At 39.9% G+C, this 15,644-nt stretch overlaps 2 protein-coding genes across 3 annotated transcripts; both read left to right on the top strand.

The window, feature by feature from the left end:
- The first annotated feature begins 739 nt into the window (after nt 1-739).
- On the top strand, nt 740-4,675 carry otud6b (OTU deubiquitinase 6B). The gene is made up of 8 exons (XM_042435645.1): nt 740-1,027; nt 1,795-1,943; nt 2,056-2,154; nt 2,485-2,685; nt 2,922-3,042; nt 3,213-3,274; nt 3,373-3,479; nt 4,062-4,675. The coding sequence occupies exons 1-8, from the start codon at nt 952-954 to the stop codon at nt 4,144-4,146; spliced, it is 900 nt and encodes a 299-aa protein (XP_042291579.1). The 5' UTR covers nt 740-951; the 3' UTR covers nt 4,147-4,675.
- A 509-nt stretch (nt 4,676-5,184) lies between these two features.
- lrrc69 (leucine rich repeat containing 69) lies at nt 5,185-15,246 on the top strand. 2 transcript variants are annotated; one of them, XM_042434631.1, is made up of 9 exons: nt 5,185-5,469; nt 5,597-5,723; nt 5,817-5,889; nt 6,068-6,263; nt 6,657-6,728; nt 6,806-6,907; nt 7,047-7,226; nt 7,424-7,551; nt 15,058-15,246. In XM_042434631.1, exons 1-8 carry the CDS (start codon nt 5,200-5,202, stop codon nt 7,544-7,546), a joined length of 1,143 nt encoding a protein of 380 aa, XP_042290565.1. In that variant the 5' UTR covers nt 5,185-5,199; the 3' UTR covers nt 7,547-7,551; nt 15,058-15,246. The 2 variants fall into 2 exon arrangements, with proteins under 2 accessions (XP_042290565.1, XP_042290564.1); XM_042434630.1 differs by lacking the exon at nt 15,058-15,246 and adding an exon at nt 12,832-13,456.
- Nucleotides 15,247-15,644: the final 398 nt, after the last annotated feature.

Here is a 15,644-nt window from a genome sequence, read left to right as displayed (position 1 = left end):
CTTTGGGTTGTGGACTGTTGGTCAGGACAGAAGATGACATTTGAGGACGTCACCTTGGGCTTTTGGAAACCATAATTGACATTTATCACCATTTTGGAATATTTCATAGACCAAACTGACAAATTAATCAACAAGAAAAAAATATTAGTTGCAGGCATAGTAATATATGCATTTATATTATGTATCTTTATGTTTTATAATTTTGCATAGTTTAATATGCTTGTTACTTATTTTTTTAAAACAATCTTAGGAACCTCATACATTCCTTTAAGTAATTTGAAGAAAAGACAACTTGAGAGCATATCCTCAGTAACCTTGTTTAATGATATATCTGTGTGTGTATCTGTGTATTCTGTTTCTGAGTGTTTGTTGCACTGATGCAGAGTCTATTAATTTCTGTCATTGTGTTACTTATGGATGGAATTATAGTGAAAATAAATGATTCCCCTTCTTGCTGGGGACCCCTCGGTGCTCTCTCAATGACTCCTGTGGGTTCCCAGACCCCACTTTGAGAACCACTGGCGTAAGGCCCTGCTTGAAAGTTATCACATGGTTTGAATAAAGCAAATAGTAAAAATGAATGAGTGCACACTTATGACATCACTTAAACAATAATGTTAGGTATTTCATGACTGAAACGGCTCTCCATATTACAGTATGTTTACAGCTGCTATGAAAGAGTAGCGCTGTTACAATAACCATCCAGCAGATGGCGCTATGACAACTTCAACAGTGAGAGCACAAGCGAAGAAGAAGAAAACTCTGCCTGGCTCTTCCGGTTAAAGGCTGTATCAGCACGTTTTATTATTGTGGACTATATCTTTTATCGCTTGTCAGTGATGTGGGCATATTTTATAACAGAGGCGTCATAGCTTAAAGTGTTTGTAATATCTGTCAGTTTCATGTAGCTCGTAAAGATTAATTGAACAGACTGAGCAGCCGCATCCAGTCATGGAGGAGGGGATAGTAGAGACACCGGAGGAGCTGTTGGCTAAACAGCACCGCAAGGAGAAGAAGGACCTGCAAGGTAGCAAACCTCAACTGTCTCCACTCATTATCAAACAACATTTGCTGTCAGTGACTAGTTCACAGCAAGTGTGTTATTTTTTTTCCTGGAATTGAGCTCATTGTAGTCACTAGCAACAGGCCATGTACCAGTCATTTCACAGGAGACAATCCTGAGCAAAATGTAGGATCCATAAATATTGTAATAAAGTTATAATTCTTAGGTATTTACCAGTCAATGTGTGCAGTTTGTTTTTCACCAGATGTTCACAATGATTGTAACTTTAGGGTAAAACCTATAGCTCTAAAAGTTGGACGTTCAAGATTCAAGAGGTTTTATTGTCACGTACACAGCAACACAGCAGATGGCAACATTAAAGGCAGTGACATTTGGCTTCTTCGAGCTCTAGTTACAGTTATATCATAAAATATTATTTTATTGTAGCCATACTCCAATCATTGATGTCAAAATATGCTTTCCATCAGCTGTCAAATTAAAATACAAACAGTGACATCACAGATTGGGCTGTGGTCAGAAGAGAAATAGGTTTGAAAGTTTTAATCATAGACTAGCAATGGTAGGTATATATTAGTCTAACTCATAGAGAGTGGTGCAGCAGCTCATAAACATCAAGGTGCATTAAAATCATCTGTGAGTGAATTCGGTCATCTTACCCATCTCATTTATTTCTTACTTTAACTTTTTTCACTATCATTCAGCATTACCTGAGAGGAGCTTTATGAAAGTAGTGTTTGGTCTGACGGTCTCCTCTTTTGTTATGTTTCCAGCTAAAATCCAGAGCATGAAAAATGCAGTCCCCAAAAATGACAAGAAAAGGAGGAAACAGTTGACAGAAGAGATTGCCAAACTAGAGACGGACCTCAGCCAGAAACATGAGGAGGAATTAAGGCAGCTCAAAGCTACAACTGACACAAAGGTAAATGCCTGCATTCAGATGATTGTCAAATGTTGCTGCTATGCATTAGAAATATCCTGAGGCTTTAAAAGAATACAACATAACCAAAGCTCCTCCCACTCAATCTGACTAGGTGGAAGAGGCGATAAATGGAGTGGAGACCATGAAGGTGGAGGATGGAAACCAAGAAGAGGTCAAACAACCACGTATAACCAAAGCCCAGAAGAGAAGGGTGAGCTACTGGTTCCTTCTAAAATAGCACAGTTTTAGGTTTTGTTAGCATGTTAGTTTGTCACATATTGACATTGTCCATGTACAAACAAAGTACACTTTGTGCAATCATCCTTATTTACTAGATTTACAATGCAAACAAAGACAACATTCTGAATAATATACAAATGTCAGTATCTTAGACAGCAGTATGGTTATTAGTTATGCTTTGGCATTTCATTTATAATTGATTGTTTAATCCACCATCTGTGTTTGCTGTCCTTTTTAAATTCACTTCAGACATGGCTCCAAGTACTAATGGAATGCATTTTATTTCAATCATCCTCTCCAGGATAAGAAGGCTGCTCAGGAGAAGGATAGAGAGAGCAGGATAGCAGAGGCTGAGGTGGAGAACCTGCAGGGTGTGAGACACCAGGAGGGTTTGAAGTTGGCTCAGAAACTCTCCCAGCAACAGCTTCAGATAAAGGAGATTTCTTCTGATGGCCACTGCATGTACCGTGCCATCGAAGACCAGCTGGCACAGAGAGCAAAGGTACACCGTGTAGTAGGACTATTATAGCTGTAGAGGGAGAGCTGTCTTGTCCATTCTCTAGTTTTGAATTGCTAATTAAAAATGTGATATACAAGCGTGTACAGTTGCTGCAGTTCTTGGCATGGCACTATGCTTCTATGACAAACTGTCATTGAATTGATACACAATACTCTGGTTAAGACGCTGAAAAACTGCACACATGAGTATATACACTATCTTTTTCTGTTTTATTCTAGCCGGTGTTAACCATGAGTGTGAAAGAACTGCGGTGCCGCACTGCTGAGTACATGAGAAACCATGCTGATGACTTCCTGCCTTTCCTCACCAACCCCAACACTGGTGACATGTACACAACGGGTAACAGCTCACTGTAGATAACTTTGTTTTGGTTTTCAGAAACAATCTACTTTAGCAATATTTTTTTATAAAAGGCTGAAAAAGCTAACTGGTATTATCATGTGATAGAACAATTGAATAAGCCCACTATTCATGCTTATTCAAATGTGTCTGTGTATGTTTGCTTCCAGATGAGTTTGAGAAATACTGCAGTGATGTGGAGCACACAGCAGCTTGGGGAGGGCAACTGGAAGTGAGTCCACTCTAATATTGTTGTCATAGATACACAATGGTATATTTTATTGTACTTTGAAATAATAATATTAATAATATTTTTTTTTCTTTTCACAGCTGCAAGCTTTGACCCAGGTCCTTCACTTGCCAATAGAAGTGATCCAGGCTGATTCCCCAACTATAAAAATTGGGGAGGAATATGATAGTAAAGCCATCACTCTTGTGTAAGAACATGTGTACATGTTTTTATGTTTGTTTGGGGTACAAGTTGCATTAGCGGAATAGTTAAAATTTATACAATTTGTTGATTATAAAATGTATAAGGATATGTGGAGTTTAAACCGTTTTACTTTTAGATAGTACTTATTAGATAGTACAGTTGGATTTACATTTGTTACATGCTGTGACAAACAAGCCAAGGCATTTATTACAGTGTTTGCCTACTGCAACTTAAAATGTAATCTATAATTATGTAAAGTAAGCCTTCATGATAGGCTCAACAAAAGACTTCTCTCATACAGGGTGCTCTTGCTCTCACCAGTCTAGATCAGTGTCTGCTTGAGTTATTGATATTGCAGCCGTGTACTTTACTTCAGAGCCAGGATATGACAGTTTTGGATCTACATGTAACTGCATGTAAATATTAAGCTCTTGATAACACCGTAGCTATCATACAGCAGACTAAAGCAGCAGCAGACATACAATGAATAACTAATATTTGCATAAAGTGTTACCTTTTTATATTTTAAATGACAGATTCCTTCTTTGCTTAAACTCACAGAATATGTTTTCCTCATTGTTTGCAGCTATATGCGTCATGCTTATGGACTTGGAGAGCATTACAATTCTGTGGAGCGGATAAAGGACCCAGCCAATGCGGAGGACAGCTGAGAGACAGTTCAGTCTTGGTGTGATGTAAACCAATGCAGAGAGTGTCCAGACCTCTCACACCAGGGCCCTTAAATACAAATGTATTTGGGGCGGTGACCCCTTTAATGGAGAAGTTTGTCGAACTGATATTAACAGAGAATGTTACTGTTTTCAGATTTGGTTATTAAACAGTGAATGGTACATATCTGTTAAGTAATGAAAAGATAGCGGTAAGGAGAATGAAATCTAATAGATTTAATCTGTTCTGAAACAAGTATGATTGTGGTAATAAAAAAAAAACCTGTTAGGAAATTAAATTATTTTTACACTGGCTCCTCTTTGAGAAGCACTGGTGTAACGTACAGTACTCACTTTTTAACCAAATCCATTTGGGCTGGAGAGGATTTAAGAGCTGTTCATCATGCATGTCACTCAACCAAATGTCAACAGAGTCATTGAGTGATTGTTGAACTTTTGCAGTGTTCTTGGAATGAACTGAATTGTGTAACTTGTAAATCATATCCATGTTACATAAAATACTAAAAGAGCGCAGGTGTGTCACGGTGTTATTTTGTATATTTCAATGAGGAAAATACTGTTAGTTGTACTTAAAAGTGATGCTCTGTTCAACATGAGACTGAGAAATTTAATTTCTTTTAATTCAAGGTAATCACACACATACAAGCTCTAACATCCATAAATTCTCTGCAGGTGCTTGGAAATAATTACTTGTAAAAAAAAAAAAAAAAAGACAGAAAAACACCCCCACGCTCCTGTCTCATTCCCAATTCTTTTATTGTATGTGGACTTGACGTTTCCAGCACAGATGCCCTTCCTCGGTTTAATTCAAGGTGACTGTGTCATACAGTAAAATGGTTTAAACATCTGTGTCCATGGTAAACTGTACACACACACACACTGGAGGCCTACATCTATGTTAATTTATTTTCTTTATTATTTTTATGAGGAGCCTTGCATTTTTTTATCGCTAACAATGTTGTTAAATGTTATGCAGGGAGAGTTAGGATATTAAAATTAAAACATTTACCCAGAAACCAAAATGAGACATGAGACATGCTCTACTCACCTGCCACCACTGGAAGTCGCCCCCGCGCAGAAACAAACCCCAGCATCTTGTCACCATGGGAACAAGACAGGACAGGAAAACAAATGGCTGAGTCAGTGATACGAGCTTTATATGGCAGATCATCTTCTTTAAATTTGAGTTCTAAGAAGATAAGCAACGTCCCTAAGTGTGTTTCTAGGTTAACAAAGCTGTCAGTCCTCTTGTTGAACAACAACTCCATCACCGCGCTTCCTGTTGAGCTGCTCTCTCTGCAACACGTGAGTCTTCTTGGTTTGCTCCGCGAGCTCATCTGTCTGCTGGAAAATTGCCAAGATAACACTTTAAATGTTTTACACAGCACGCAGGTTTGTCATTAAATACTTTTCCCTTTGCAATGTCTGCAAGCTGGCTGAGCTGAATTTGGGGAATAATGCCTTGAAGGAGGTTCCTGCTGTTTTGAGCCATCTGGAGTCATTGAAAAAACTGTATCTGTTCAGCAACCAAATTACAGTGGTGCCACCTGAGGTGATGGGTAGGTTTCTCACTGTTCTGTATGATTTACACCTCGGTAGATTTGTTAAAAAGACAAAGCTGGAATTAACTTCTTTATTGTCATGCTTTACAGGTGGTTTACCAAACCTTGTGGTGCTCAATCTGAACCACAACCAGATTCAAAGACTCCCACCAGAGATTAGAAGGTAAATTTATAGGATCAAGATCTCCAAAAGTCCCATACATTGTACCTGGAATAATAAATTCTGAAGATAATTAGATTTAATATTTCTGCATGGAAGGCAAAATTAACTCATTTATTTGGTTGATTGGTCACGCAATGTCTTTTCACGATAAAACAAATGCAAACCTGTTTCTCCTCAGCTTGAGTAAACTTCAACATCTCAGTGTGCTGGACAATAAACTAGAGGAGGTGCCTGTTGAGCTCTGTCATCTCACTAAGTTGACTGAGATAAACTTTACTTCCAACGAGTTGTCTCAGTTACCTCAACAGCTGTACCACTGTAAAGAACTGACCAAGTTGTATGTAGCTAGAAACAAGCTGATCAACCTACCAGAGGTGGGTATTCAGTTCAATCATGTGATTTTCAACTTTTCAGGAAGTGAATTTTGTTCTTGACAAGCCTGTGTATACCTGATATAAACATTTCTACACAATGCACAGTTTTCTTTGTCTTTCTTGTTTCTTTATTTTTCTCTATTTATATTCAGTAATGCAATTTGAATCCTCTATGCTGATGAAAATCACTAATGTGGTCACTTCAAGTTAATCCACCACCTTTTCCTCAAACCTACTAAACACATGGAATAACAGTGGCATATGTACTTAAATGAGGTACCTTTTAAGATACTATCTGTATGCTATTGTAGCCATGTTCTAACTTCAGTTCTTCCTTTTAGTTGTACAATTGATTGGCTACATAACCAAACACTTGCCTGACATTTCACCCAGGGAATCAGGGCACTGGCAAAACTCCAAGTTCTGGATGTGGCTGGGAACAAGTTGTCCATGTTTCCTGTTGAGGTACAGTATATACAGTATTATCTATCTAAAATTATGGAATAACATTCTCACGTTCTATGTTTGATAACACTGTCCAGTTTCACCTGCTGCGCCTGAAGGAGCTCTACTGTGAAGGTAACAGGTTTGTGCGATGTGAGCCGATGCCGTCGGTGCAGGACGTGGAGGTGCTTGCATTAAAGGTAAATGAATTATAACATATTTATCTTCCATTATATAATATATGTTACACAATACAGCTTTATGATGTTCCCCAGAATATATCAATGGTGTATTTGCAACTCATCGCATTTACAGTCTGTCTTCCTTGTGTCCCCATAGGAGCTGGTTGCCAGATTTGTGTTGAGGGAGGACAGAAGCAGGTCCTCTCTGGTCCACAGGATGCTTCCCTACTACCCATGCCTCACTGCCCTGTTGGCTAACGGCAGCTGTTGTGCAGTGTGTTTAGGGCCCTTCCTCACCACCTGGCTGGAGTGTGTGCAGTTCATCAGTCTGAGGAAGGTTGGTTTAATGTTTTTAAGCATATTTTTGCATTACATAGTACTGTGAAAAATATTCTTAAAAAACTGTGAATAAAACAATATGATATCATGACACCCGGTAAAGCATATATGACTTCTATAGTACCACTAAATGTGTAGCACCACATGTAATCTGACATACATACATGTGTTTATGTTTACATATGTGTATTTCAGAACATGAAAATGAAGAGTCTCTTGACCATCCCAGTGCGCGTGCTTCTCTGCTCATACAAGTGCTTTAACACGGACGGACACTCGTACTACGGTGTTGCTTCAAGAAAAATACAAGTTCATTAAAAAAGGTAAAGTCTATGATCTCAATAACTCTCTTCTCATCATTTTCGGCTAAAACAGTGAACAAACATATATATAGCCTATTTTGAGTTGAACATTCAATATTCACAACTATATTAATATGCCGCTATGATTTCCAGTGACTCAAATATTTCATAGATGTCATGTGACTGTTGTCACTAGGTGGCAGCAAATGAACATTAAAAGTTGTACATGTACTGTAGTCGTACCCAGTTTCAGTGTTCAACACAGGCTTCAGTTGATAGCATGTTGTCAACTACAGCTTTCATAAAGTTCACAAAAATAGAAAAAAACATTACAACAGCTAGATGTCATGTCTGTACATGGCGACTTTGCAAAAATATGTGGTTTACACAAACTTTATTCACACAAAAGCTTTTTATGTAAATACCTTGTTTTACTACAGATGTTCACATTGGTGGGTCAGTGCAGGTCTGTAATATATAACTGGCAACCCTGTAGATACTTTGACCATGTTTGTTCAACAAAAACTGTTATGAAGCCTCAACTATTTCATTTAAATTTTATTTTTAAATATAGATCCAGTATACAGTCGCACATTGGCAAAAAATGACTGAAAACTTTTTCACTAAAATATATCTCTCACACATATTTTGGGTGTGTAAATCTAGTGGGATTCAATTCCCTTGTCAGTGCTGATCAAGCTGCACTGAGTCTCGATAGCTGCCCCATCTCTATCTCCATCTCCAGCCAGTGGCATCTGTTCCAACCTGCCAGACAAGAGAGAGATAGAGAGAGAGGGAGAGAGAGAGGGAGAGAGAACTTCATTTCTAGTAAATTAATTTCCCATCCACGCCTCCAGAGCTTGCTAGGTCGTTCGCTAGCTGCTGCGGCCGCTGCTGCGTGTGTCTACTGAGCCTCATGCATAATGCATCAGGTTTAATTGCAAACCCAGAAACTAATGACTTTGGACTGGTTAACAGCAGGGGAGCCATACATCTCGAGCAAACTGAATGAAAAATCAGCTCACAGGAGAGAAAAAAAGGAGCCTAGCCCCTAATTGATGAATAATTGAAGCGGCGAGCTACAGGGCATAATTGTGACATTTTGTTTCAATCAATTTCCAAGTGGTGTGGGCGAAAGTGCACTTAAAGGGAAAAGGCAATGACAATGAATGAGAAAGAAAGAGAGAGATAGAGAGAGCAGTCGGTGATGGAAATGGACATTGGGTCTTCAGTCATTGCAATGACATTTGCCAGGGCAAAAGACTAGACTCATTCAAACACAAAATGACTTTTTTTCTCCATCTCCATCTCACTCTGTATGCTTTATGTCAAACTCCTGCTATGCCACTGTTGGGTCACTTTTTCATTCCAAGTCAATGGATCCATATCATTTTAAAGTGATTTCTTTTGTTCATTTTCACTTCCCTTATTTTTAAAAAAGTCAGCCTTTTCAAAGCTACAGTACTGTCCATTTACAGAATGGAAAAACCATAGTGACCATTTGCTTAAGTGCAGGCGTTTGTGTATTCAGCAAAGCCTAAATTCCTTTTGCAGTCAGATTGGTTAGTTTACTGTCAGTTATTTGAGTATGAGGGCAGCAGGCCAAGTCAGGCAATGTGGTGGAACTAAGCACCACACCAGTGTGTCTGTCTTGGCCTCGTTGGCGTGGACTGGACGAAGCCTGGGGGTCAGGCAGATAAAGAGAAGCAAATGGGGTCGCTGGGGCATAACATCATCAGAACTTATGCATTTTCCATCCCAGAAATTAGCCAATAAATGAATTTTGGTTTATTTTTTAATAGGTTTTAATAGGTTCAATGAATTATGACTAAACTATAATTTATGTTTGCAGTAAGCTCATTTGCATCAATACATCAATGCTCCAGCAAAAAACAGAAATCAATTAATGCCTGACTGTATAGAGGTACAGGATGAAGACACTTTACACCCACAAGTGTTGAAAAGTTATAAAAATGTTATCCCTGAATAACTGAATTGGGTACCATCACATTATCCATTAAGTTCAACTCAGGTTTATTATGAATACACTGCACTTCACAGGGAAATTTTGCTAGGTTACATCACTACAGACTTTGCTCTCCTGCCTCCAGCACTGGAAGAGAGCTGTATGTTCACACGTCTACATTCAAACTTTTTAAAGACTTAATTACCATTACTAAGATTACACAGACGCTACTTTGTTCTGGGGTAAAATTTTTACCATAAATGATACATAACATCGCTAAATATTCAGTAGATTTCCATAATGGCATCACAATGGAAACTGAAAAAACAGTTTTTGAGGTGTGTATGTCCACATGGCTGATAAATAGGTCATTGCGTTCTGCTGGCACCACACTAATGGGTGAAAGGCCAACAGTATGTGCCTTCTTGCAGGCAGCAGATGTTGGGTCCTGAAGCAGTGGAGCAGCAGCAGCAGCAGCAGCAGCGCCACTAGCTCAGTGGCCTCGGGACTTGTCTGTTAGTCAGTCTGGTGTCTGGTGTCAAGCTTTCTACATGTATTAACACACACACACATACACACACACACACACGCCTCTTTAACACACTGCAGAAAAGCAAATACAATCACTCCACCCACTCTGCATTGATGGCACATCATCAAGATAATCTTGCCCCCATCGCTTTGTTTTCATCATGTCGTTTCACAAGACACATAGTCGCACCCCCACATGTGCGCAGACACACTTTTTCCATATCACTGAGCTGTCCCTTATGATTGCCATATTCAGAGAGCCCTGTGTTTTTGTACAGAATATTTCTAAAAGCCACGCACAGCTTGATTGACGTCTATGGAAATGAGGAGGTTGCATCCTCAAAGGAGACACCATACGGATGGGAGCAGCACACTGACGAGAAGCATCTACAAAAGGCGCTTGTAAATTCCTGACATGCCTAGCATATGTTAATGAGCCATTCTCTCGCTCTGATATAATTACTGCGAGGGGATATTGCCTTTGGTGGAAATATCTGTCTCGTGTGGCATGGCTACCTCTTGGGGGTGAAAAAAGTAAAGAATGATAAAGCAGCAGGTGCATAAATTCTCATTTACCATGCTTGGAGGTAAAGAGAGTGATGTTGGCAAATTCACTCAGGATGATATATTGGAGAGAAGGCACGTTGGGTTCATTACATACCTCCTTTGTTAAAACGTTTTCTGCAGTCTTGTATCGTTTGTTGGGGGGTATTTAGTCTGTCTTGTCATTTGGAGCATTTGCTTAGGATGTCTTTAGAGGAGCCTATGGCTGCTTGAGCTCACATTGCATCCTGGGGCTGGCAAGACAAAGTGATATGTTGGCTAAAAACAGAAAATAGGATACTAGATGTGAGCAATTATTGTAATGGATATGATGAAAATGTGTGTGTTTGCTGCTGAAGAACATATGAAACCATGCTTTGATTTCTCTGCATCATCAAGTCTCTACATTGTATGTTAAGGCTCAATACATCATTTGCATGGTTATCTGTAGTTGTCTACACCTCTTTACTGCAAATCTCATCCTACTAATTGTTCCTAATACTGTTTTACATGCATTAATGAATCCACACATTTAAGTTTTATAGTATTAAGCTTAAACAAGTATGTGCAACTGGTTCCAGTAACAAACACTGTCTAGCAAGACACCCCTACTGTAGCATGTTTAGTCATTTTCAGAAATCCCCCGCAGCCATGATTGCGGTCCTCACCTCAGAAGAATGATTTGACACCGGCTCACCCTGATTTCTCCCCTTCTCTGCTCGGGCTGCAGCAAAGGTGCTATTAAAATGAGTAGCATTGATTGCTGAATTAGGGGCTGTGTGAGTGTAGAGAGAGAGAGAGAGAGAGAGAAACAGCCATTTGATAGCAAGCGGTAGGCCAGTGTCATAGCCAGGAGTGTGCACCACTCCAATCAGTAGAATCTATTGTCTTGCATCGCTGCCCATGACAGATCTTGGTATCGAGCCACTGGCAGAGTACCAGGGTATTGTCTGGTTGACGACTGTACAATCAATTCTGTTGTGTCACTAATGACTCTGGGCACTAGGGGGCAGTATGATTCTCTGCTCCTGTGCAGATGGGGGCAAGAGATGCCCTGATGCACAGCACACTGAGATATATGCCTGATGGATCTAAGAGATAGAGCAGCTAATAAAAGCAAGAACAATGAGCTGTTATTGAAATTCAAAGTATAATTGAAATCTGAGCATCAGATCAGGGCGTCGTAACACATGTGTGACTTTTAAATCTAATAAGTGCAACCAAAATATGAGAAAAGGTGAAAGTCTCCATATACTCATTGATGCATATTAAGAGAAAAAGAGAAAAACACCAGGTGTCCAAGACAAAAACTGTACTATCTCATCATCAAAATCAACACTATAACAAAAAAGAAGTCTTAATGTAGATTAGAAGGTGCAGAAAGACTTGAGGTACATTAGACTATAAAATATTTGACTCTCAAACTGCAACAAAACAAAGCCATCCAGATATACCAGTCTAGTAATCCAGCTTCCTCCTAGTCTTTTTTCTTCTTTTTCACATATGATATATAAATACAATATATAAATAACAGTCTGAATAGTAGTGAGTTAACGGCCCATCCTTTGAGGTTACAAGGAAGCGATGCCATTACTGAGCCATTCCTCATTAGGGGAGTTTCAAGACAAGAGCCCGGCCATCAGGCCAGCAACCTCTCTCTGGCAGTTCTAGGTCAGCACCAACCACACTGCAAAAACACCATTACTACGCTGCATTTGTCGAGGAAATAAGACAAAAACACTGCTGCAACTTCAAAAGAACAAATAAATCTTTAATCTTGTGCATCTTTGAATCTCTTCGAAAGTTTCCTTGTGTTTGGCAATAATAGGGACGGTGGGGAGGGACGATAAATCTGTGTTTCTGTTTGTTTGGGAGAGAGAGTGTTTATTTATTTGGGAAACATAACTGGAGGGAAAAGAGGCTGAAATAGATGTAGATGCTGCATTATATTTTGATGTTACTTCTGATATTTCACACAGTAGGATGCCATGTCGTTTTGATGCTGTCATTTTCCCAAAATAGTCCTTTATTGTATTGGATATGAGTTTCTTTTATGCTAAGATTTTGATATTACTCCTCGCAATGTTGTCGGCCTCTTATTTGAAATTTAGATCCTCCAATTTATATATGCATGAATGTTTTACACTATATAGCTACATTATTTGATTCATTATTTGAAACAATCTGGCATATTAATTCAGCCTGTCAGATACACAGTGGCAAACCTGCTGAGTCAACCCCACAATGTCTTTCAATTCCAGCTCCACTCCACTCTATCATCAGTATGATTGACGGCACGCCATCTCGAAACCCAGTTTGAGGTCATGTGATGGCCACTGGAGCATGCCCAGTATAGCGGAGCGGCAGGCGGGTGGGACACCAGGTAGCAGCATCTGGTCTCCGGGTTTTTCTAGAACACACACTGCCTTTGGCGCTGCAGGCTTGGCTGGCCGAACATCTGTCTGCGATGTGCAGGCCGGCTGGATGAGCAGACCCACAACCCAACCCACCCAGCCAAATGAACGTCCTGCACAAATGAAAGTCCTTCAGGAATATGTGGTTAATATCTCTGTTATCTCAATATGACTTTTTTCAATCCTGCTGTCATTATTTCCACTTACGTCTTGTGTAATCTCTCAAGATAAAAAACACATTGTTGCATGTTTAGTAATGCTTCATTTCTTTTTACAGCAAATGTTTTATTCCAGCACCAGAGTATTTACAGAGTAACTGTTGCCTACAGTGATAAAATGGAAACTAAAATCATACTTTGTGCATATTTCAACTGCATATTTGCCTTTGTTGTCAAAGTTGCCACATATGTCCTTCAGTTGTAACTTTAAATAATTTTGCACGGCTCTTAAAATAAAACAGACATTCATACAATCTTGTATATTGTAACATTTTCTTGTTTGCACTAAACACAAAGTACAGCATAGGCTGATGGGAACGTCATTAGTTTTGCAGGTATTTGAGTATGAGATAAATTAAAATTTTGACCTGATGGAGGATCACCAAGTACAATTCACCCTGAGGGGAACATGAATGTCAAATTCTAGGGAATTCTATCAAATAGTTGTTGAAACATTCACTCAAAACCATGATGGTGCTAGAGGAAAGGTCAGGGAATCGCTAAAGTCATTAGGATTCATTGTCTGTGAACAATGAATGTCAACCTCTTGGGACCCTGAATGTCTGTACAAAATTTAATGGCAATCCATCCAATAATTTTTGAAATATTTCAGTCTGGACTAAAGTGGTGGACCGACGACAGACCGACAAAAACCTAAGTGAAAGCAGCCCTCAGCTCACTCCACATGTTTTAAATACCACAATCATTTTAATGGTTCTAACTCCCTCTGCATCTTTTACATATAATCTCAAAATTCATAGGTTACAGCAGCGTGGGTAGAGAAAAGAGTTTAGTATTTCTGTGTTCGTAATGACAAGAACCTGCTGAGAATCAAGAGGCAGCAATCGTAACCTTGCCAGGATAATTGAAGAAACTTTGCAGCCACTGTCATGTCAATCAAGCATTCATGTGCTGTCTCCCTGTGAAGAGGAGTAAACATTTCCGAGATAATTAGGAGAGAGTTCAATTTGACAAAAGGCAACCATTTGCATGTGGTTTAATGAATCCAAAACATTCTGTATGGGACGTTGCTTTTGTGTGATTAACACACACACATGTTGAATTTACTGGAAAAAAAAGGTGTTACCGGCCTCGAGAGAAGCTACAATTACTTGTTACAGTGTTGCCACAGCTACTTCTTCCTGTTGCTACGTTATTTTAGCCGAGTATCACCAGTGCGAGTGAGAACAACAAAAACACCATCACAACACTTCACACAGCTCAGACCAACAGAAAAGAGCAGCGTGATGCATTGTGCCCGCTTGCACCCTTCCAGTCCAGCCTTGCCGACAACAGATGGCCGTTTCTCCCACAATGCCACGCGGTCGCAGATGCCAACAGAAGAGGTGACAAACACTCTGCAGGTGTCTGTCCCTCTGCGGCCACAGTGTGTGTGCACGTTTGTGTGTGTGTGTGTGTGACAGGGGGGACAAAGAGCATCTTTCTTGCAGGGAGAGGAGAGTGTAATTGATAGCAGAGGACAACCTGCAGGAAGGAAGTGCCATCATATGCTAAATGGATGGGTTGGCACAGACTGGCACAAACTGTTGGGGACAGATGCAGGGGAATTCATATGAGTATGTTAAAAGTCTATTTTCCTAACAAATGATGAGTAGAGCATTATTTCCAAAAGCTCTGTGATCTGTCTGATGACTAATATTTGAAAATTAGCATCTAGTGTGCCATTCCTAATGTAGTGCCTTCACATGAATCACATTCTTTGTAACTTTTGTAACACTTTACAGTACACTGAGCAGCAAATGTATCCTGTATCACTGTATTATTTCATGCTGCAATGTAGGGCTTCTTTTGACAGCGCTGTGCAATCTGTTCCCTTTCCCTGTGTGCTGGCCAGGCCAGGTGTGGTGGTTGGCAGGGGCTAGCAGAGCCAGGTGAGCAAGCTGCTGGCCAGGTGCCCTCCAGAGGCTTGCTAGACTGACCAGATACCAGATGGCTGTGGAGCACCAGCAGGCAGGCAACACACACACACAGACAGACACACACCCGTGCATACATGAGAACACACACACAGTTGCTCATGCAAGTGGACTTTTTCGCACATACTGTACACACACACACACTCTCACACTCTCTGTTGTGTGCAATAAAAAGGAGAGCATCACGAAACATTGCAGCCCTCCAGTGAGTTTCGAAGTGAAATGCTTTATGTGTTTTTACTGTACGTCTCTCCCAGCGGCTGAGGTAGTAGAACTCATGCACAACCCAGCGATATACAACTCTCCCCACCTCAGCACTCACATAAATGTCACTCATAAAGTCTAGAGCTGGACTAGATCAGGATGAATTTTCGTGAGTTTATTGGACTCCAGTTTTGGCGCTAAAATAAATACTTCAGCATGTGAGTCAAGCTGCTAATGGAAACTGTTGCTTAGAGTTTGAAAAGATGCTACAAACAAGGGAATTATGTTCTTCTTAAAATGT

Source organism: Thunnus maccoyii, chromosome 15 (genome assembly GCF_910596095.1).
Source record: "Thunnus maccoyii chromosome 15, fThuMac1.1, whole genome shotgun sequence".
NCBI lineage: Eukaryota > Metazoa > Chordata > Actinopteri > Scombriformes > Scombridae > Thunnus > Thunnus maccoyii.
The sequence above is the reverse complement of the archived record's forward strand: the minus strand, read 5'-3'. Positions and strand labels throughout refer to the sequence as shown.